The 23,782-nt window shown below is 39.8% G+C and overlaps 1 protein-coding gene across 2 annotated transcripts in view; it reads left to right on the forward strand.

The window, feature by feature from the left end:
- LOC131982369 (transcription factor COE3-like) overlaps window positions 1-23,623 on the forward strand; it is a 184,599-nt gene extending 160,976 nt beyond the window's left edge. The window contains exons 11-16 of one of the 2 annotated variants that reach the window (XM_059346996.1): window positions 8,411-8,476; window positions 9,163-9,337; window positions 17,359-17,538; window positions 18,932-18,946; window positions 21,281-21,460; window positions 23,592-23,623. In XM_059346996.1, the coding sequence (XP_059202979.1) occupies window positions 8,411-8,476; window positions 9,163-9,337; window positions 17,359-17,538; window positions 18,932-18,946; window positions 21,281-21,460; window positions 23,592-23,623 (648 nt within the window). The remainder of the gene's footprint in view (window positions 1-8,410; window positions 8,477-9,162; window positions 9,338-17,358; window positions 17,539-18,931; window positions 18,947-21,280; window positions 21,461-23,591) is intronic. The other variant, XM_059346995.1, reaches the window with a different exon arrangement.
- Window positions 23,624-23,782: the final 159 nt, after the last annotated feature.

Consider the following 23,782-nt stretch of genomic DNA (forward strand, 5'->3'; position numbering starts at 1 on the left):
TTTTTATTTCTTTGTGTTTTAAACATTTTTTGGGACCTAATTTCTTCTTCTTTCTTTACTTTTGATGGGTGTTTTTATAGGTCATCATTTATTATTATTATTATTTTATTATTTTTATTTTAATGGTTTTAAGACCTTTCATCAGTTTCTATATATGAATAATATAACTAATGATAATTTATTTCTGTCATAATACATATTTAGTTGCTTAATTTTTCAGTTTTCTAGGACACAAACTATATTGTTTTCATTTAAAATATATTTTCAGGTTGTTTTGTGTTTTATTATTTATTCATTATGAACGTTTTTAGGTTTTTCATCAGTTTATATATTTTTTTAAATAATTTTAAATCCCCAAGTCTGTTTTTTTTAGATCTTTAAAAGGATACAAAGAGTTAAAATACATGAAACAAATTAATTCTGCATGAATATTATTTTATAAAATCATCAAATATGATAGCATTATATATATTATACATTATTTACATTATAACATTTTTACTGTCAGTACTTCAAGTTCTCCTCCTCCTCCTCCTCTCTCTCCTCTCCTCCTCCTCCTCCTCCTCCTCCTCCTGCTGCTCCTCCAGGAGGTGTGTGTCAGTGATAAGAGATGATGATGATAACTGCTTCAGTGCATTACTGTTATTGATCTGGATCCTTTCAGCTCTGAGGACCAATCAGCTGACAGGAATCCAATGGCGCCGCGTGTGTGTGTGTGTGTGTGTGTGTGTGTGTGTGTGTGTGTGTGTGTGTGTGTGTGTGTGTGTGTGTGTGGTGTGAAGTGGATGTGGAGGCAATTAGAGTCTCTGACAGATAACAAGACTAGAGCTGAAACTGGATCTGATGCTCCACTCTGGCTCCTAGTCTCCTAGTCCCTCTGGCTCCTAGTCCCTCTGTCTCCTAGTCTCTGAGTCTGTCTCCTAGTCTCCTAGTCCCTCTGGCTCCTAGTCCCTCTGTCTCCTAGTCTCTGAGTCTGTCTCCTAGTCTCCTAGTCCCTCTGGCTCCTAGTCCCTCTGTCTCCTAGTCTCTGAGTCTGTCTCCTAGTCTCCTAGTCCCTCTGTCTCCTAGTCCCTTTGTCTCCTAGTCTCTGACTCTGTCTCCTAGTCTCTGAGTCTGTCTCCTAGTCTCCTAGTCCCTCTGTCTCCTAGTCCCTTTGTCTCCTAGTCTCTGAGTCTGTCTCCTAGTCTCTGAGTCTGTCTCCTAGTCTCTGACTCTGTCTCCTAGTCTCTGACTTCGTTTGTTTCTGAGATGTGAACTTGTCAGACTACTTCCATCTGAGATGAGCCTGGTCTCCTAGTCCCTATCTCTTTCTCCTAGTGCCTGAATGTATCTCCTAGTCCCTCAGGCTGTCTCCTAGTCAGACTGGTGTCCTAGTCCCTGACTCTGTCTCATTGCTTCTGAATTTGTAAATTAATTGTGGACTCGTCAGACCACTTTGTGTCGGCCTATCTCATATAAGTCTGTCTCCTAGTCTGTCTCCTAGTCTGTCTCCTAGTCTGTCTCCTAGTCCCTGATGTGGAGTCCTAGTCTCCTAGTCTGTCTCCTAGTCCGTGATGTGGAGTCCTAGTCTCCTAGTCTGTCTCCTAGTCTGTGATGTGGAGTCCTAGTCTCCTAGTCTGTCTCCTAGTCCGTGATGTGGAGTCCTAGTCTCCTAGTCTGTCTCCTAGTCCGTGATGTGGAGTCCTAGTCTCCTAGTCTGTCTCCTAGTCCCTGACTTGTGTCTGTATGTGACCTGATCAGGTTGACAGGTGTTTATTTGTCCTGTTTGATCGATCAGAACTCGATCAGCTCATTGACTCTTATTGATTGATCAGCTGTTCTTCTTCTGTGGTGTGAAGTCGTTCAAGAGCCAAAAACACAAAATCACAGATCAGATCAGAGCAGCCAAACCAACAAGTACACACACACACACACACACACACAAACACTAACACACACACACACACTAACACACACACACACACACACACACACACACACTAACACACACCCGCTGAGCAGCAGCGGCGCTCCAGCAGCGAGGCCTCGGAGGCGTCATTAACTTGAGAAGGCTGTTGTGTCTGTCAGGACCTAATGAAAATAGAAGGAGGACACACACACACACACACACACACACACACACACACACACACACACACACACACACACGCACACAGTGTTGTAACACACAAACACAAAACAGCTAAAGTCTTTTGTGTGTGTGAGGCTTCAGTGTTTGTGAGCTGTATTTTTTTCAGGTGTGTGTTTCTGCATTAGTGTGTGTGTGTGTGTGTGTGTGTGTGTGTGTGTGTGTGTGACGGGCAGCTGCTGCCTCGTGGCGTCTCGCTGCTGCAGCCGAGCGAAGGAGACATTAACTAACTTCTGTTTTCTAATGGAGATTAATGAAGCCAGAGGAGGAACACACACACACACACACACACACACACACAGAGGTACACAACCAAACACACACTGGCAGCCTCACACACACACACACACGTCCTTTCACCTGCTGATTTTGGGGTTTTAGTTTAGAGAATAAAAGGAGACGAACTCGAGTGAAAATGAAGGAAAGAAAAGTAATTAAAGAAAGAAGAGAGCAAGGAAAGGAGGCAAGGAAAGGAAGGATACGAGGAGGGAAGGAGAGACAGAAAATAGAGGGAGGGTGGATAAAAAGAACAGAAAGAGGGATTTACAAGTAGAAAAGGAAGGAAAGAAAGAAAGATGATTAGATAAAAGAAACAAAGGGAACAAGTAGAGATAAGAAGGAAAGGGAAGAAAGGAGAGTTAAGAAAAGGAAGGAGAAAATGTAGTAAGAGGAGAGGAAAAAGAAAAGAAAGAAAGAAAGAAACATTAACTGGACAAAGGAAATAAGAAAATAAATGACAGAAATAAAGGAGAGCAAGGAAAGGAACAATATGAGGAAAGGGTAAATAAATGAAAGGAAATATAGGAAAATAAAAGTGAAGAAGAAAGGGAGAAATTGGCACATTTACCACAGATTTATGAGAATAACGTTATTTTATGATACAAACAGAATTAATGTGATTAACAGCAGCTGAAAGTCAAAGCAGGTTCGTTTAAAATATTTTGCTCCTCTACTCTGTAATGTACGGTAAAGTGCATGAGCGCCGACAGGGACTTCATGGTGCATTCAGGTGCACCTGACTGCATGTTAACGTTTTATTCTCATCACCTGAACAGAGAAAGAGAGAGAGGAGGAAAGTCTGAGCAGGTTTTTTTTCTTTAAAATCTGTTGCTCCTCTACACTGTAATGTAGAGTAAAGTGTATGAGCGCAGACAGGGACTTCATGGTGCATTCAGGTGCATTATGGTAAATGTTGTACCAATTCTATCAAACAACAATTTACACTCAGAAAGAGGAGGAAAATCTGAGCAGGTTTTCTTCTGTAAAATCTGTTGCTCCTCTACACTGTAATGTATGGTAAAGTTTGTGAGCGCCGACAGGGACTTCATGGTGCATTCAGGTGCACCTGACTGCATGTTAACGTTTTACTTTTATCACCTGAACTGTCACCTGACGTGGATGGCAGTAAATAAAAACCTGGAGCAGTTTTTTTTTTTTTTTCTTAAAACTCTGTTGCTCTTCTACACTGTAATGTACGGTAAAGTGTGTGAGCCAAGAAAAGAAGAATAGAAAGGAAATAATGGGACAGAGAGGAGAGCAAACATACAAACTGAACACACACACACACACACACACACACACACACTGTTGGCAGTCTGAGGCTGACAGATTGTCCGACAATAGAGAGGGATGCTCCTGGGGGGTTTGATTGACAGGAGGCCATTCATTCACTGAACACACACACACACACACACACACACACTCACACACACACACACACAAAGACACACACACACTCACACACACACTCTCTCAGGAGTCCAGATGATGTCACACACACAGATTCACCTTCTGGACAGTCAAAGTTAAACAAACACCAACATGGAAATCAGAACGACGCTAACAGTTTCCATCCGCTTCCAGTCTTTGTGCTAAGCTACGCTAACAGTTCTCGTCAGTGTTTTTATTTTTATTTTTTTATTACAGATATGATGTTTTGATCTTATCATTTTATTTCACAGGGTTCTACTTGTTTTATTTCAGGGATTTTATTTTATTTTACAGGTTTTTTGTATCATTTAATGTGACAGTGTTATTTTATTTTTGTTTTATTATAATTTTCAGGGATTTTTTTTATTTTACAGCCTGTTTAGTATTTTATTATTTAGTGTTCTTAATGTTTTTTTACCGTCTTTAAAGTATTTTATTTTTTCACATTTTCTCATTTTCTTATCACAGTTTATTATTTTACTATTATCTCATATTGTATCTTATCTTTTTTTACGTTTTATTTGACAGTATTTAATTGTTTATTATTTTAATTTAACAGCCTTTTAAGTATTTTATTTGATCATATTTTATTTAAGAACACAGTTTTTTATTTTATTATCTTATCTTCTTCATCTTATTATTATCTTTATTTGACAGTATTTAATTCTTTTCTATTACAGTCTTTATTATTTTAATTTTACAGACTTTTTATTATTTTCTTATACAGGTCTTTTATGATCCTATTTTTACAGTGTTTTTTTTGTATTATACAGTTTTATTATTATTTGATTTTAGTAGTTGTTATTATTATTCTATCCAACATTATTTCTGCTGTTATTTTCCAGTATTTAGTATTTTTACAGTGTGTTTAGTTTCTCTGGTGATCAGTTTTTCTCTGGATGTTGTTTCTGTTTCTGTGTTGGATCGCCTCCTTCGAGGTCATCGTCTGTCGTGGGAAATGAGAGCTCCGACTGTGTGTGTGTGTGTGTGTGTGTGTGTGTGTGTGTGTGTGTGTGTGTGTGTGTGTGTGTGTGTGTGTGGCTGCCAGCAGTGAGGCTGCGCTCTGATTGGCTGAGACAGAAACAATGTGGTTAAAGCTGTGAGTCACTGGAGACGACAAGAAGTTAAAATAGATCCAGAAGAAACAAGATTCAGACAAGTTACACACAAATACTGTGAGTTACTGCAGTATCAGCAGTATTACACTATTATTACAGTAGTATCAGTAGTATTACAGTATCCATAGTATTACTGCAGTATCAGTAGTATTACAGTAGTATCAGTAGTATTGCAGTATATAGTATTATAGTATAGTATCAGTAGTATCAGCAGTATTACAGTATTATTACAGTAGTATCAGTAGTATTATATAATATTACAGTATATAGTATTATAGTATAATATATCAGTAGTATTATTAGCGTTATAGTATATAGTATTATAGTATAGTGTCAGCAGTATCAGTAATACTGTGTTTACTGTGTGTAATACCTCGGGGAGCTCCAGTATTATATAATATTACAGTATATAGTATTACAGTAGTATTACAGTAGTACTGTGTGTAATACCTCGTGGAGCTCCAGTACTTGTTGTATTACAGTATATATTATTATAGAATAATATTGCAGTAGTATCAGTAGTACTGTGTGTAATACCTTGGGGAGCTCCAGTATTTGTAGTATTATAGTATATAGTATTATAGTATAGTATTACAGTATTACAGTAGTACTGTGTGTAATACCTCGGGGAGCTCCAGTATGTGTAGTATTATAGTATATAGTATTATTGTATAGTATTACAGTATTACAGTAGTACTGTGTGTAATACCTCGGGGAGCTCCAGTATGTGTAGTATTATAGTATATAGTATTATTGTATAGTATTACAGTATTACAGTAGTACTGTGTGTAATACCTTGGGGAGCTCCAGTATTTGTAGTATTATAGTGTATAGTATTATAGTATAGTATTACAGTATTACAGTAGTACTGTGTGTAATACCTCGGGGAGCTCCAGTATGTGTAGTATTATAGTATATAGTATTATTGTATAGTATTACAGTATTACAGTAGTACTGTGTGTAATACCTTGGGGAGCTCCAGTATTTGTAGTATTATAGTGTATAGTATTATAGTATAGTATTACAGTATTACAGTAGTACTGTGTGTAATACCTCGGGGAGCTCCAGTATGTGTAGTATTATAGTATATAGTATTATTGTATAGTATTACAGTATTACAGTAGGACTGTGTGTAATACCTTGGGGAGCTCCAGTATTTGTAGTATTATAGTGTATAGTATTATAGTATAGTATTACAGTATTACAGTAGTACTGTGTGTAATACCTCGGGGAGCTCCAGTATGTGTAGTATTATAGTATATAGTATTATTGTATAGTATTACAGTATTACAGTAGTACTGTGTGTAATACCTCGGGGAGCTCCAGCAGAGGCCTCCACCTCCCCACTGCTGCTCCTCAGGGACTCACACCTCCTCTTCATCACCTCCTCCTCCTCCTCATCAGCTGATCCTCCCCAGCTCTCTCTGTGTGTGTGTGTGTGTGTGTGTGTATGTGTGTGTGTGTGTGTGTGTGTGTGTTTTCACCTGAGGCTGCGGTGTGAAAACACACACCTTCCTTCACACTCCTGGAGCCTGTTTACTCTGTGTTCTGTCCTCACTTTATATCCTCCATTGTTCTTTTGTCTTTTCCTTTTGATCGCTTCCTTTTCCTCCTTTTGATCCTTTCTTTTCCTTTTTATCGCTTCCTTTTCCTCCTTTTAATCCTTTCTTTTCCTTTTTATCGCTTCCTTTTCCTCCTTTTTAATTCTTTCTTTTCCTTTCTGTCGCTTCCTTTTCCTCCTCTTTGATCCTTTCTTTTCCTTCCTTCCTTCCTTCCTCCCTTTCTTCTTTCCTTCCTTCCTTCCTTCCTTCCTCCTTTCTTTCCTACCTTCCTTCCTTCCCTCCTTTCTGTTCTCCTTTTCTTTTACTTCCCTTTCTGTTCCTTCCTTCCTCTCCTCTTTTTTCTTATTTCCTTTCTTTCTCTTCCATATTTTCCTCACTATCTTTTCTTTTCTTTTTTTCATTTCCTTTCTTACCATTTTTCCTCCACTTTCCACTCCTCTTTTTCTTTCCTTTCCTTTCCTTTTTTTGTAGCTTTCCTAACTTCCTCACTCTGTCTTTCCTTCTCAGTGAGTGGTTTGGTGTAATGTTATTTTATGATACGAACAGAAACATTTTCATTGTTGTTTCAACATATTCATTGAGCTGAACTAACAGCAGCTGGAGGAAAGTGAGCAGGTTTTTATCTTTAAAATCTGTTGCTCCTCTACACTGTAACATACGGTAAAGTGTGTGAGCGCCGACAGGGACTTCATGGTGCATTCAGGTGCACCTGACTGCACGTTAACGTTTTATTCTTATAACCTGAACTGTCACCAGAGAGAGAAAGATTCATTTTCTTTCCCTCTTTTCTAAATTCCTTCCCTTCGCTTTCTTCCTTTCCCTCTTTCCTTATTTCCTTTCCTTGTTTCCTTCCTCTCCTCCTGTTTGTCATATTTTTCTTCCCTTCTCCCCTTTTTTTCTTTTTCCTCTTCCTCCTCTCACACCTCCTCCTGTGTGTGTGTGTGTGTGTGTGTGTTTATCCATTTATCAGTCCTGTTATTGTTATTAACAGTCATCGCCGTGGCGACCCGCTGCGCCGCGCTCAGATTGGACGCTTCCTCTCCTGTGGGCTGATGGGAAAACAGCCCGGGGCGAGAGTGTGTGTGTCTGTGTGTGTGTGTGTCTGTGTGTCTGTGTGTGTGTGTGTGTGTGTGTGTGTGTGTGTGTGTGTGTGTGTCTCAGTGTTAATGGCCTCCTGCTGGTTCTTCTTCTCTGGTTTCCTGCCCCGCGGCATCAAAAACACTTTACTCTGTAACTGGTGTCCTGCGGCGGCCATCTTGGCTCCGATGGCTCTGATGATGTCATGGGTTGAACTCTGACCGAGCCGCTCTGATTGGTCGGTTTTCCCGCCTATTTTTGCTCTGCAGCTTTTGAGGCTTCGGGACGAGTTTATACATTTATATTAATATATTTATGTTTATTTATTTGTTTGTTGCCTGAAAATTAGACATGAAAAAAATAAAAAATTGTTTGTTTTAAATATTAGCAAAACACAATTGGTTTTTGAGTGTTCTCATTGGTCAGATTTGAGTTTTTATGAATTTTAAATTAATCCAAAACAATTAAATCAAAAAATTAAATCAAATGAAACTATTATTTATATTTGTTTCTATATTATTATTTCTTTATTGACTTCATTATTTATTAGTTTCACAGTATTATATTATATTATATTGTATTATACAATATTTATATTTACTTTATTATTTATTATTTATACAATATTCTGATAATAGAATAAAAATAAAGCCAACATGTGTCAGGTTTCAGCTTTTTAATGTGAATATTTGGTTTGTTTGTGTTTTATTTAAATAATGTTTTGTGGTGAATTAAATATATTTGTGGTTTGAGATATTTGTGTAAACTAACAGTGTGTTTGTTTGTTTGTGTGTTTGTGTGTTTGTGTCCTGCAGGAGGTTCTGTTGAAGCGAGCAGCCGACCTCGTCGAGGCTCTTTATGGGATGCCGCACAACAACCAGGTGAGTCCTCCGCTGACCTTTGACCTCTGAATGACATCACGTCTTCTCTGGTTGCTTCTGTAAAGAAAGACTAAAATGTCAGATACTAAAGAAATATTCCTGGAGCTAATTTTGACATTTTTCTTAATTTTTATGGTAATTATTATTATTTTAAATAATAAATAATATTTTTTTAAAGAAATCCAAACATATTAAAATTATATATATATATTTAAATGTATCCAAATTTTCGTAAAAAAATAATTATAATAATAATCTAATATATGGAACTAATTTGTGACTTCTTTTTTTTTATTGTTTTATTTCATTTTGTGAAGATGGTCTAAAATGAATAATAATAAAAGAATAGAGAGAGGTCAGGCTGAAACATGTATATAATGTATTTTTACACAGATCAGAGAGGAGAGGTCAGGTCTGTCTATATATAATAATGTCTATAATGTATTTTACACAGATCAGAGAGGAGAGGTCAGGTCTGTCTATATATAATAATGTCTATAATGTATTTTACACAGATCGGAGAGGAGAGGTCAGGCTGAAACATGTATATAATGTATTTTACACAGATCAGAGAGGAGAGGTCAGGAGAGACTGTAAACATGTATATAATGTATTTTACACAGATCAGAGAGGAGAGGTCAGGTCTGTCTATATATAATAATGTATATAACGTGTGTGTTGTGCAGGAGATCATCCTGAAGCGGGCGGCCGACCTCACCGAGGCGCTCTACAGCGTTCCTCGCAGCCACAACCAGCTGCCGTCCCTCACCGGCTCCGCCGCGCACTCAGGCATGATGGGGGTCAACTCCTTCAGCAGCCAGCTCGCCGTCAACATCTCCGAGGCCTCGCAGGCCGACCAGGGTGAGACCTCAACACCACACAGGGGGGTCAGAAGGTCCAGGACCCTCAGAGGAACCTGGACCCTCAGACCAGACCACAACACCAACCGGTCTAGAGCCAGGGGGATCTGGACTCTACTGGAGTTCCTCAAGCAGGCTTCAGGAGAGTCCAGGAGAGTCCAGAGTCCAGTCGAGACAGGTTTCAGTAGAGTCCAGGAAAGACCAGTAGAACCACAGAGTCCAGGAGAGTTTAGCTAAATTTATTTGACTTCATAAAAATATTTCAAGACTCTGGCAGAGTTTGGTAGAGTCAAGGAGGCTCCAGGACGGACCAGTAGAGTCCAAAGGGGGCCAGTAGACCTCATCATAGGTTAATAGACTTCAGGAGAGTCCAGAGTCAAGTCGAGACCAGTAAAGACCAGAAGAGTCAAGCAGGCATCAGTAGAGTCCAGGAGAGTTTAGCTAAATTAATTTGACTTCATCTGAATAAAAATAGTTCACAAGACCCTGGTAGAGTCCAGTAGAGTCCAGTAGAGACCAGTAGACCTCCTCGTAGTGTAGTAGACTTCAGGAGGCTTCATTAGGAGAGACCAGTAGAACCATAGAGTTCATTAGAGTCCAGTAGACTTCATTTGAGCCCTTTAAAGTCCAGTAGAGTCCCATTGGATCCAGAAGAGTTCATTAGAGTCCAGTGGACATCAGTAGAGTCTGTATGGTCTAATAGAGTCCAGTAGAGGTTGTTTGAGTCCAGTAGAGTCCAGTAGATCCACCAAGAGTCCAGTTTCCTGCAGTAGAACCAGATAGAGACTCTAACAGGGTCCAGTAGAGTCCAGTCCAGTAAAGTCGAGGAGAGTTCAGAAGGGACCAGCAGAGTCTGCAGTTTGAAAAGTGTCGACGTCAGCGTTAACAAAATTAAAGATGTTTGTCATAAAGTACACACACACACACACACACACACACACACACACACACAGCATTAGTTTTCTGCATCAAGGTTTCTTTTTAATCTCCTCGAAGCTTCTTTGTTTCTTTCTGAGAGAGAATCTGGTCCTGGTTCTAGTCCTGGTCCTGGTTCTGGTCCTGTTTCTGGTCCTGGTTCGAGTCCTGGTTCTGTTCCTGGTTCTAGTCCTGGTTCTGGTTCTGGTCCTGGTTTCATCTGTTCTGTTCTCTTCTTCTCTCTGAAGTGATTCTTTACTTTCTGCTGTACAGAAACAAACATAATGTTTCATTTTTAACAAATTGAAGGGAAAAGTGATTTTTTTTTTTATGGGGACTTATTTTTTAGGAGATTCTGAAACAGATCAGAGAGGAGAGGTCAGGGAGTCTGAAACATGTATATAATGTGTTTTTACACAGATCAGAGAGGAGAGGTCAGGGAGTCTGAAACATGTATATAATGTGTTTTTACACAGGTCAGAGAGGAGAGGTCAGGGAGTCTGAAACATGTATATAATGTGTTTTTACACAGATCAGAGAGGAGAGGTCAGGGAGTCTGAAACATGTATATAATGTGTTTTTACACAGGTCAGAGAGGAGAGGTCAGGGAGTCTGAAACATGTATATAATGTGTTTTTACACAGATCAGAGAGGAGAGGTCAGGGAGTCTGAAACATGTAGATAATGTGTTTTTACACAGATCAGAGAGGAGAGGTCAGGGAGTCTGAAACATGTATATAATGTGTTTTTACACAGATCAGAGAGGAGAGGTCAGGGAGTCTGAAACATGTATATAACCCCCCCCCCCCTCTTTCACGCCGTCTGTTTTCCCCATCGTTGCGGCGTGAACACCTTTCAGGAATCCGTGATGAGGTCATGGGAAACGAGCTGCAGCAGCGCCACAGATTCATAACTCGGTAGTTTATGTGCGCGGTGCAGCTCTCCGGAAACATTACGGCGAGGCCCTGACCGCCCCGTCCTCCCCGCTGCTCGCCGCCGCGGTGAAGCGCCTCTTTGTGCCCCTCGCAATTACCCGCCGTGATTAAAACATTAATAAAAACGGCGGCTCCCGAGCCCAGGCCTTATCAGGAGGACGGGACGAGTAATTTACGGCGCTAATTCACAGCAGCTCGGCCTCACACACACACACACACACACACACACACACACACACACACACACACACTCACACACACTCCAGGTTCTATCTTATTCTGATGTTACACTCTGACTCTCTTCAGGTTTATCTGATCTGAGGCTGTGAAGGAAAATCCTCCACATTAACTCCCTGCTTTATTTATTGCAGAAACAAGAAACAGAATATTATACATATATATATATAATATTTATTTGTTTATTTTTCAGCTTTTTTCTCGAGCTTCACTATATTTTTTTGCGTTCTTCAGTTGAAGACGTTTCAGTCATGTAGGAAGATTTTTATTGTGTTGTTATTATTATCTTTAAAATGTTTAAATATTTTTGTTACAATTATTTTTATTCATTTATTTTTATTATATATATATATATATATATATATATATATATATAATTAATATAATTAAACCTGAACCCTAATCCAACAAAAATTACCAAAACAAGTTACAAAATTACCAAAAAGACACACATTCCCAAAAAAGACATGAAATAAGAAAATCAAGACTTAAAATTACAAAAAAAGACACAAAAATTCCCAAAATGACCAAAACAGACACAAAATTACCAAACAAAGACGTACATTTCCAAAAAAGACACAATATTTCCAGAAATGACCAAAAACAAAGACTCAAAAGTACCAAAACAAGACGTGAAATTACAAAAAAAGTCCACATAGAGTACATATTGAAGTGTTGTCATGTTTCCAGCCTCTCCTGTCCTCTCCTCTCAGCTCTGTGTAAACACTGTATTCTCAGTGAATATTCGTCACGTGTCCGTTCTTTAGAGAGAATCCTGAGAATAAATGTGACATTTAATCTGCTGCTGTGAACCAGAGAACAAACAGGAACAAACAGTGATTGTGACAGAACGTTCTGATTCGCTTCACTTCTTGCGGCTCAAGTTCGGAACAAACATCAATTATATTTTATGAGAACTCCTACGGACTGTTTGACCACAGAGCAGAAAAAACAGGCTCACAGGACGAGCAGCAGCTCTTCAAGAGAAGAAGGAAAATAATAATCGGGACGTTCCTCTGAAGTTCCACTTTGTGTCTTATAATTATGAGTCAGCTCGTAACTCAAACATCTTTATTTATAAATCGCCTTTTATCCTCAGAAAAAAACCTTTAATTACTCTTAAACACACGTTAAACATGTTTTCTTTATGATTCTTCTCCTACATAAATAAAATACAGAATATTCAAGAAAAGCAGAAAGAAAAGAAAATGTTTTGTCCAACAAGTTTTGACTCCTTTAAAAAAAGTTTAGAAGTCTGGAGGAAGTGTCAGAAACAGACTGTAGATTATTAAAACACAATAAGCACTTCGTGGTGCATTCAGGAGCTGCATAACTTGCATAAATAAGCATTACTTTAGGTTGTAAAATATAAATGTCTTGAGTTATGAACTTTGAAGAAAAGTTGCAAAATGTGGCCCTCAGCAGGAACCTTTTATTTCTGCAAAACAACGAAATGCATTATTATGTTTTAATCATCTGCAGCTTCACTTTAATGTTTGTTAAGCTTCTGTTTCTGAATTTTAATATTTTAATAGAGAGCAAAACTTGTTACACCGGATACTTCATTTATATTATTCTGAATATACAAAAATAATCATAAAGAAACATCTATAACGTGTTTAAGAGTAATTAAAGGTTTCAAAGAAAGAAAATAATCCTGTGCAACAAGGTGAAGTGAAGTGTTAGTAACAGACTGTAGGTGATTAAAACATAATAAGCACTTCGTGGTGCATTCAGGAGCTGCATTAAAGGTTCCTGAGGGCCACGTTTTAAAACTTTTTTTCCTGCAGCTCATAACTCAAGACATTTTTATTATTCAACCTAAAAACTAAAAGTTTACCTTGTCTTTTATCCTCAGAAAAAACCTTTAATTACTCTCAAAACATACATGTTTCTTTATAGTTCTTAAAAGCAGAAAGAAACTAAAACATTCTGTCCAACAAGGTTCCTGAGGGAAACATTTTAAAACTTTTCTTCAAGACATTTTTATTATTCAACCTAAAATCAAGTTTACAGCGTCTTTTATCCTCAGAAAAAAACTTTAATTACTCTCAAAACAAACATGTTTCTTTATAGTTCTTGAAATCAGAATAATAAGGAAATGCAGAAGGAAATAAAGCATCTTGGAAGCAAGTTTTGCTTCCTTTTCAAAGTTAAGATTTCAAAAACAAAAGTTTAAAAAACAAGAAAGTGACATGAAGTGTTAGAAACAGACTGTAGGTGATTAAAACATAATAAGCACTTCGTGGTGCATTCAGGAGCTGCATAAAAGGTTCCTGTGGGCCACATTTTAAAACTTTTCTTCACAGTTAAAACGCCTGCAGCTCATAACTCAAGACATTTTTATGAATACAACCTAAAATCAAGAAGAAAATCCTCAGAAAATACCTTTAATTACTCTCAAAACATACTTGCTTCTTTATAGATCTTAAAAACAGAAAGAAAATAAAACAAGATCCTGTGCAACAAGTTTTGCTTCCTTTTCACTGTAGGTGATTAAAACATAATAAGCACTTCGTGGTGCATTCAGGAGCTGCATAACAGGTTCCTGAGGGAAACATTTAAAAACTTTTCTTCAAGATATTTTTATTAATAAAACCTAAAATCAGGTTTACATCGTTTTATCGTTTACTCTCAAAACATACATGTTTCCTTATAGTTCTTAAAAACAGAAAGAAAATAAAACATTCTGTGCAACAAGCTTAAAGACATTAAAGTGAAGCTGCAGATTATTCAAACATAATAAAGCATTCTGTTATTTTGCAGAAACAAACATTTTCATCTCTGCTGCACTGTAAAAAAAAAGTGTCCCGTTGTTTTTAAAGAAAAAAACTGACCAGAATATTTCCGTAAAAAATACAGAACATGTCAACATCTTTATAGAACAACTTGTACATTTTACATCCTAAAACTGCAGTAATTTAAAAAAAAAACATTTTAAAGTTGCAGATTATAGCGTCCTTTACTGCTAATTTAACAGGATAATGCTGCTTTTATACTCATTATTTATGCAAAATTTACATGCAGATTTTGCTTATTGTGCATTGAATACCAGTAAATTAACATTCAGTTATTATTTATTGTGCACTGGATACCAGTAAAATGTACAAGTTGTTCCGTAAAGTTGTTTACATTTGTACTGTATTTTTTACAGATGTTTTTTACAGTGTGTGAATGATTCAGTCTGAGTTTAAACACCTGCAGCACATTGTGACAGTTGACTCAGTGAAACAAACATTATCCAAAGAATTAAACAAAAAAACAAAAAAACCTCCTCGTTTTTGCAGAACACATGTTTCCGTTTGAGTCGTGAGTGTGAGGTCGCAGGAAGTGATGCGGTTCCCACGCTGCCGCGCACGCCGACGACCACGACGACACAAACACAAACACTAAACACTACAAGAACAATCCTCACATTCAGAGAGAGAGAGAGAGAGAGAGAGAGGGAGAGAGAGAAAAGAGAGAGAGAGAGAGAGAGAGAGAGAGAGAGAGGGAGAGAGAAAAGAGAGAGAGAGAGAGAGAGGGTTAGGGTTAGAGAGAGAGAGAGAGAGAGAAAAGAGAGAGAGAGAGAGAGAGAGAGAAAAGAGAGAGAGCGAGAGAAGAGAGAGGGAGAGAGAGAGAGAGAGAGGGGGGGAGAGAGAGAAAAGAGAGAGAGAGAGGGAGAAAAGAGAGAGAGAGAAAAGAGAGAGAGGAGAGGGAGAGAGAGAGAGAGAAAAGAGGGAGAGAGTGAGAGGGTTAGGGTTAGAGAGAGAGAGAGGGAGAGAGAAAAGAGAGAGAGAGAGAGAAAAGAGAGAGAGAGAGGGAGAAAAGAGAGAGAGAGAAAAGAGAGAGAGGAGAGGGAGAGAGAGAGAGAGAAAAGAGGGAGAGAGTGAGAGGGTTAGGGTTAGAGAGAGAGAGAGGGAGAGAGAAAAGAGAGAGAGAGAGAGAAAAGAGAGAGAGGAGAGAGAGAGAAAAGAGAGAGAGAGGGTTAGGGTTAGAGAGAGAGAGTGGTGACGCTCCCTGAACGCCTCCTTCTCTCCGACATGTGTTTCCCATCGCCGCTCCCTCCTCGCTCCCCGGGCAGCGCTCCATCAGCCGCTCCTGCTGGGAATTGCGTTGGCCCGGACCAGGAAGCGGGAAAAGTGGAGGAGGGGGGAGGAGAGGAGGAGGAGGAGGTGGGGGGGAGGAGGTTGTGATGTGCTACTTGGCGCTCGGCGGGCTCTCCTCGCTGAGCTCGGCCCCCGAGGTCGCTGGGAACCCGGGAGCCTCTCCAGGGGGGTCAGAGGTCACGCTGAGAGCTGCGGGGAACATTGGTATTCAATGCATCTTGGATGAGGGTCAATCAACGGGAGGAGGAGGAGGAGGAGGAGGTGGGGGGAGGTAAAGCAGCGAGGTGAGAGATGAAGGGCAGAGCGCCTGCAGGGAGCCGGCGTGATGATGTCACCGATGAGGTCACAGCCAGACCTGGAGACGTGTCACTTGTGTTCAGTTGTGATCAGAAACTGAGGAGGTCAGCAGGAGGCCAGCAGGAGGAGAACCTGAGAGTCTGAGCTCAGGGAGTCAGTCAGGAGGAGAACCTGAGAGTCTGAGCTCAGGGATCAGTCAGGAGGAGAACCTGAGAGTCTGAGCTCAGAGAGTCAGTCAGGAGGAGAACCTGAGAGTCTGAGCTCAGGGAGTCAGTCAGGAGGAGAACCTGAGAGTCTGAGCTCAGGGAGTCAGTCCGGAGGAGAACCTGAGAGTCTGAGCTCAGGGAGTCAGTCAGGAGGAGGGGAAACACTTTTAGTTTCACCTGGAAATCATCAGCAGATCTGACACAATAAGGCATGTTTGTTTGTTTACATGATAACGTCAACAACATGTTCTCCAACTCTGAGAGGAACGGCACATTGTTGTTTTTTCTGAACAGATTTTGGAGAAAAAATTAGCAGAAAAACTTGAATTGCCTGTTTTATCTACATATCATCTATGTTTTATTTTACTTTTTAATATTATTATAATTTACTTTATTTTTATTGTAATGTTTTTTTATATTTTTTCGATCTCCTCCTTCTCTCCTCCTCCTCCTGCTCAGGGAGTCAGCCTGGAGGAGGGAAAATACTTTTAATTTAACCTGGAAATATCAGTTGTTTCTACATGCTAAACTACAAATGATAAAAGCAGTTGAAGTGCAAGTCAGTGTACCGAGACTGCTTGATATCTCGTTTTCAACCACGTGTCACACACTGTTTGTTTACATAACAACATCAAAGACATGTTACAGACATGTTTACTGAACAGATTTGGGCACAGAGACAAAAATCAGTCGGATCAATGATAGGTATTATGGATTTGCCAAAAATGCTTTCTGTTCAAGGCCAGAAATTCCAGTCTGTCCACCTCTGGCTGCTGTCACGGTTCCAGATTATTGGCAGTTGGTGGCAGTTAATTCTGTTGATTGCTCTGCTCTGATTGGTCGACCGCAACGCTTTGATGCTTTGATGTGATTACAGTTACAGATACACACACACATGCGCGTGTAAGCGTGCACACTCCTCCCAAATACACGTTTCACACACACACACACACACACACACACACACACACACACATGTTGAGGTTAAAGGTCATAGGTTGCTGTATAAATAAATACTTGTAAAGGAATGCTTGTTGTAGGTGTGCTCCTTGTATTAATTTAGTAGTAGTACTAATTTGCTAGTATTTATTACTACTAACTGTTTGAAAATCTCTGAAGAATCTCATCATAGTGTACACACACCGGCAGTAGCCCCCGTGGCCCTTTCACTATTTACCCAGAGGGAATGTTCTAGTTTTGATATATCACATCCGTGTCGTAGCCGAGTGTTCCTGTCTGACTTGTGTCGTGTCTCCTCCTCCTCCTCCTCCTCCTCCTCCTCCTCCTCCTCCTCTTCCTCCTCCTCCTCCTCCTCCTCCTCCTCCTCCTCCTCCTCCTCCTCAGGTTACTCCCGTAACTCGAACAGCGTGTCTCCGCGCGGCTACGTGCCGACCTCGACCCCTCAGCAGTCCAACTACAACACCATCACGTCCACCATGAACGGCTACGGCGCCGGCATGACCAACCTGGGCGTCCCCGGCTCCCCCAGCTTCCTCAACGGCTCCACCAACTCCGCTTACGCAAGTGAGTCAAACATTTAAAAAACTCTTTAAAAAAAAACAGAAACCTAATCCACCTGAGAGAGCGGGAGCCTCAAACACACTTCACTGTTTATCATTTTAGAGAAAAAAACACTTCGCTACAAGACACATTTAGCGAAGAAAAACATCCAAACGATGCTTCAAAATGTAGGTTATTGGGTCGGGAAAGTGTCGAAACTGAAGGAATCGAAGTGTCACTTTGAATAATATCAATTGATGTATGGACATTGAAAGGAGTTGAAGTGTGTGTGTTATTTGAAGTGTCAGCCTTGAGGTGTAAACGGTTAAAGCAGTGGATGTGTCAGTTGTTTGGTCATTGCTGCATTTTGAGGATGTTTCAGGTGACAACTGGGCATTAAAAGGAGTTAAAGAGTCAGGTGAAAAATATCAGTTGATGTGTGAACGTTGAAAGGAGTTGACGTGTTATTTCAAGTGTCAGCCTTGATGCGTAAACTATTAAAGAAGTGGATGTGTCAGTTGTTTGGTCATCACTGCATTTTGAGGATGTTTCAGGTGACAACTGGGCATTAAAAGGAGTTAAAGTGTCAGTTAAAAAATATCAGTTGTTGTGTGAACGTTGAAAGGAGTTGAGCTGTTATATCATCTTTTAAAGCAGTGGATGTGTCAGTTGTTTGGTCATCGCTGCATTTTCAGAACTTTTCAGGTGAGCATTAAAAGGAATCGAAGTGTCAGTTAAAAAATATCAGCTGATGTGTGAACATTGAAAGGAGTTGACGTGTTATTTCAAGTGTCAGCCTTGATGCGCTAACTATTAAAGCAGTGGATGTGTCAGTTGTTTGGTGCATTTTGGGGACATTTCAGGTGAAAACTGGGCATTAAAAGGAGTTCAAGTGTCAATAAAAGCCCCAAAAGGTTTGGAAGTATCTGTTGTTTTAACATGCTAAAGTATAAATGATGAAAGGAGTTGAAGTATAAATCAGTGCACCGAAAAGTTTTGGAAGTATCAGTTGTTTTTACTTATGAAAGCAGTTTATGTGTCAATGAAACAATTTGGGGGTTTGAAGTGTCAGTTAAATAATAAATAAATAATTGATGTATGAACATTGAAAGGAGTCGAAGTGTGGGTGTTATTTCAAGTGTCAGCCTTGAAGTGTAAATGGTTAAAGCAGTGGATGTGTCAGTTGTTTGGTCATTGCTGCATTTTGAGGACTTTTCAGGTGAAAACTGAGCTTTAAAAGGAGTTGAAGTGTAAATCAGTGCACCGAGAGGGTTTGGAATTATTGTTTTTACTTATTAAAGCAGTTTATGTGTTAATTGAAACAATTTAAGTTGATGTGTGAACATTGAAAGGAGTTGACGTGTTATTTCAAGTGTCAGCCTTGATGCGTTAACTATTAAAGCAGTGGATGTGTCAGTTGTTTGCTCATCGCTGTATTTTGAGGATGTTTCAGGTGAAAACTGGGCATTAAAAGGATTCGAAGTGTCAATATCAATTGTTTTTACAGGCTAAAGTATAAATGATAGAGCAGTTGAAGTGTAAATCAGTGCACCGAAAGGGTTTGGAAGTATCAGTTGTTTTTACATGCTAAAGTATGAATGATAAAAGCAGCTGAAGTGTCAACTGAAGAAGATCGAAAAGGTTTGAAGAAAAGGTTTGAAGTATCAAGTTGTTGTTACTTGTTTTCAGGTGAAAACTGGGCATTAAAAGGAGTTGAAGTGTAAATCAGTGCACCGAGAGGGTTTGAAAGTTGGTTGTTTCTCGGCGTGTCGGTGTCTTGGCGCCGGGCGGTTATTGCAGGTGTTAGCAGTTGCTGCGGCGCTCAGAATAATGTGAGTGAATAAGAGCGAAGCGTCTCCTCCAGCAGGAGGAGGAGGAGGAGGAGAGAGTTGGTGCTTCAGTAGTTTCAGTCTAAAACTTTCCTCTGATGAGGACGCCTGGAGTCCAGCCTCCGCCGCCGCCGCCGCCGCTCTTCCTGCTGCTGCTGCTGCTGCTGCTTGGAAGGCTCAGGTGTGTTTTGGCGCCCGGTGCAGTGTGAGCGCGCCCGCGGGGAGCCGCTCCGTTGTTTCTGGCTGCGCTATCAAAGCGCTCGGCGAGTCTCAGCGAGGCTCGTTTAGAAGGAGGCGAGCTCAAACAAACCTGGTGCCAGGTGATGCTGCTCCCCCAAGAACCAACAAAAGGAGCTGGCTGGCTGAGCTACAGCAGCTCTCACCCTCTATAACTGTGTGTCAGTGTGTGTGTGTCCACCCAACACCGCCACGCATTGTTCACCTCCTCCTCCTCCTCCTCCTCCTCCTCCTCCTCCTCCTCCTCGTACTGTCCCCCTGTCCGTCCTCCTCCTCCACTAACTCCACTAACATCCTTCATGCATTCACGCTTTGGGCCGAATCCATTAAAATCAGCTGGAGAAATAAAAAGAGAGAGAGAAGGAGAGGAGGAGGAGGTGAGGAGGAGGAAGGAGCAGCGATCCAGGACTGGCTGATAGTCGCTGGCACCGGGCGATAAATCACATTTACATTCCCCCGTTTCATTTTACACTTCCATTCTCTAAAAACGCGTCCTTGAATCATTTACAGACTCACTGAGGTTCATAAACTCTGGAGCTCTGAAAGAAACACGCCCACACCTCCTCACCACCTCCTCCTCCTCTTCTCCTCCTCTTCCTCCTCCTCTTCCTTCTCCTCCTCCTCCTCAGCTCTCAGTCTGTGTTCAGGGTGGGTTAGCTTAGCTTAGCATAATCACTGGGAACAAAGGGAAACTGTTAGCATGGCTCTCACAGCTCCAGAGATATTTATTTTTTAGTTTGTTGTCCAAAAATAAAAAGTAAAAGCAACAGTTTGTAGTTTTTAGACTATGAAATGGAATTATTTTGTTCTCCGAGATAACTGAATATTGAACTGAATTTGTATAATCATGGAGAAAACAATAATAACAATAAAATTATTAATAATAATATTTGAGAACTTCCTAATAATTATTTTAAGATAAAAGTTAAAATGAATCAGTTTGTTTCTTTATTACTCATTTAAAACTAAAAGTTTTTGGTGCTAAACTTTCAACTCAATGCAATTAAGTAAAAAAATAATTTGTGTTATTATATTATATTATGAATAGTAATATTTATAATATTAATACTACTATTATATTTCACTATAATTAAAGCCTTTATTAAAGTTTTGCTTTTGAATGAAAAAAAAAAGTTTTATAAATCTTTAATTGCAATAAAGACACAAAAGTGGACAGAGCCAGGCTAGCAGTTTCCCTTTGTTTCCAGCGTTTATGCTATGCTAAGCTAACCCCACAAGAGAAGAGAACAGGAGGAGGAGGAGAGAAAGAGAGGGAGAGAGAGAGGAGGAGGAGGAGGTCAGGTCATGTCGGTTTGTTTCTTTAATCAGAATTCAGAAGTTATAGAACAAATAAATGTTTTTAGACACAAAGTGACTGAGGTGATGGGTTATTAACACACACACACACACACACACACACACACACACACACACACACACACACACACACCCCTGGCAGTGTGTGTGGATGAAGCTGCTGCTGCTCTCAGGTTGGATCAGGTTGGTTTTTTCAAAATAAAAGCCTCTCAAGTTATGGATCAACTTTGTGTATCGGAGCATGTTTTAGTTCCTGCAGAGGCCCCGCCCCCTCCCCCCATCCCCCCCCCCCCCCCTGCATGACTCATCCACCATCCATCACTCACCTCCTCACCTGTCCATCTGCCTGCTCCTCGTCTCCGCCACCACCTCCTGCTCCTGCTCCTCCTCGTCTTCCTCACCTCCTCCTCCTCTCTCCTTCTCTGCTCCCATAGGCCCTTATTCATTCTCTCCTGTCCATATGGTTTCTGCAGTCAAACAGAAGAGCGCCTTCGCCCCCGTCGTGCGGCCACAGACCTCCCCGCCCCCCACCTGCACCACCACCAATGGCAGCAACCTCCAGGGTGAGCATCCCCCCCCCACCTCCTCCTCCTCAGCACCTCCTCCCCGTCCTCCCCCGTCCTCCTCGGGCCGGCAGACGGACAGACGCCACTGTAATATTAATTATCTGTCACATGGGAACAAAGTTGATCCATAACTTTCTGGCAAAATATATAACATATAAACTGTCATCAATGGGTCCTGCAACCGCTATTTATCATCTAATTATCATATAATTATCACATAGTTATCATTTTTAAAGCAAAAGATACAAATATTTTCTGTTTTTTATGCTGAGAGAATGTGATATTTTGATGCTTCTCTGACTTTTTAATGATAATTAACTGAATAAGTTTGTGTTTTGGACTGTAAATCATCTATAAACCTTGAGTTCAGGGCGATTTTCACATTTTCAAACAATTTAATTGACAAATCAATTCATCAAGAAAACAATTAGCAGATTAATTGATCATGAAAATAATCATTATTTGCATGAGGATGAAAAATGTTCTAATAATTGAACCTGTTTCAACACAAACTAATGAAAAAACACCTGTTTTAAATGATAAACTGGAAAAAAAAACGACTATTTTTTATAGTAAACTCATGTAAAATACATTAAAAAGCAGCCAACAGTCCTCAGAAATGTTTCTGTTAATGATTAATTATCTGTCACATGGGAACAAAGTTGATCCATAACTTTCTGGCAAAATATATAAAATCTAAACTGTCATCTCTGAGTCCTGCAACCGTTATTTATCATCTAATTATCATTTTTTTAAACAAAAATACAAATATCTGGTTTTATGCTGCGGGAATGTAAGATTTTGATGCTTCTCTGACTTTTTAATGATAATAAACTGAATAAGTTTGTGTTTTGGACGATAATCATTATTTGAGGCCCTGAAAAACGTCTAATAATTGAACCTGTTTCAGCACAAACTAATAGAAAAACACCTGTTTGAAATGATAAACTGGAAAAATCTTCATTTTTATAGTAAACTCATGTAAACTCATGGGTTCTGCATCCGCTATTTATCATCTAAATATCATTTTTAATGCAACATTACTAATATATTCCATATATTATACATACAGAAAAAAAAGACATATATCATATAGCATCATTTTTATGCTGCGGGAATGTGAGATTTTGATGCTTCTCTGAATTTTAAACAATATTTAATTGAATAAATTTGTGTTTTGGACTGTAAATCATTTACAAACATCACCTGGCGATTTTTTACCATTTTCAAAAAATGTAACTTAAGAAAACACATGCAAATACACAAAACACAAGCAAACTGAGAAAACATCTTCAGCAATTTGACAACAAAAGCAGCATTTAGAAAACGAGCTGCAAAGACCACAACACAACAGAAGTGTTTCCAGAGGACACTTAAAAGTGATGCACACGTCTGGACACGCTTGATATTATCACGTTATTTCAAGATAATTATATTTTCTTGTTATAACGTGATATATAGCGTTAGCCCGCTAGTGTTAGCCCGCTAGCCCGTATCTATCACATTGCAGTTAAACAAATCAAATAAATGAATGATTCACGTTCGGCCGCTAACTTAGCATGTTGTGATCGGCCACTAACATTAACACGTCATGATCGGCCGCTAACGTTAGCATGCTATCGATCGGCCGCTAACGTTAGCACGCTATGATCGGCAACTAACCTTAGCACACCATGATTGGCTGCTAATGTTAGCATGCTATCGATTGCTTGTTAATGTTAGCAGGCTATGATCGGCTGCTAACGTTAGCAGACTATGGTCGTTATAACGTGAAATTATCATAATATTTTGAAATAACATGATAATATCATCACTTGCATCACTTTATTAGTGTCCTCTGGAAACACTTCTATTGTGTTGTGGTCTTTGTTTTCTAAATGCTGCTCTTGTTGTCAGATTGATGAAGATGTTTTCTCAGTTTGCTTGTGTTTTCTGAAGTAGCAGCTCTCAGGGCCACCCTACGGTGGTTCAGGCTCAGAAATCATCAGAATCAGCTGATCAGATCAAAGTTTTATTCTTTATTTATCCTGTATAAACAGTCTCATCGTTCATAGAGAGATGTTGATCGTCTGCAAACTGTCGGATCTTCCTGTTTTCTGAATGTTTGTGTGTTTGTGTTTTCTCTCAGCTATGGCCGGTCTCATCGTGCCCCCCATGTGAGGAGGATTCTCCATCAGACCCCCCCCTGGCCCCGCCCCTAACCCCCCCTCCTCCCCCGCCGCCCTGAACGCTACAGGCCCCGCCCCCTGAAACGCCACGACAGCAGCAAGAAATCCTTCCCGTCATCTCCCAGAATCCTTCACTGCAGCGGAAGGAAAA

This window comes from Centropristis striata, chromosome 12, assembly GCF_030273125.1.
Source record: "Centropristis striata isolate RG_2023a ecotype Rhode Island chromosome 12, C.striata_1.0, whole genome shotgun sequence".
In the NCBI taxonomy this organism is placed as follows: Eukaryota; Metazoa; Chordata; class Actinopteri; order Perciformes; family Serranidae; genus Centropristis; species Centropristis striata.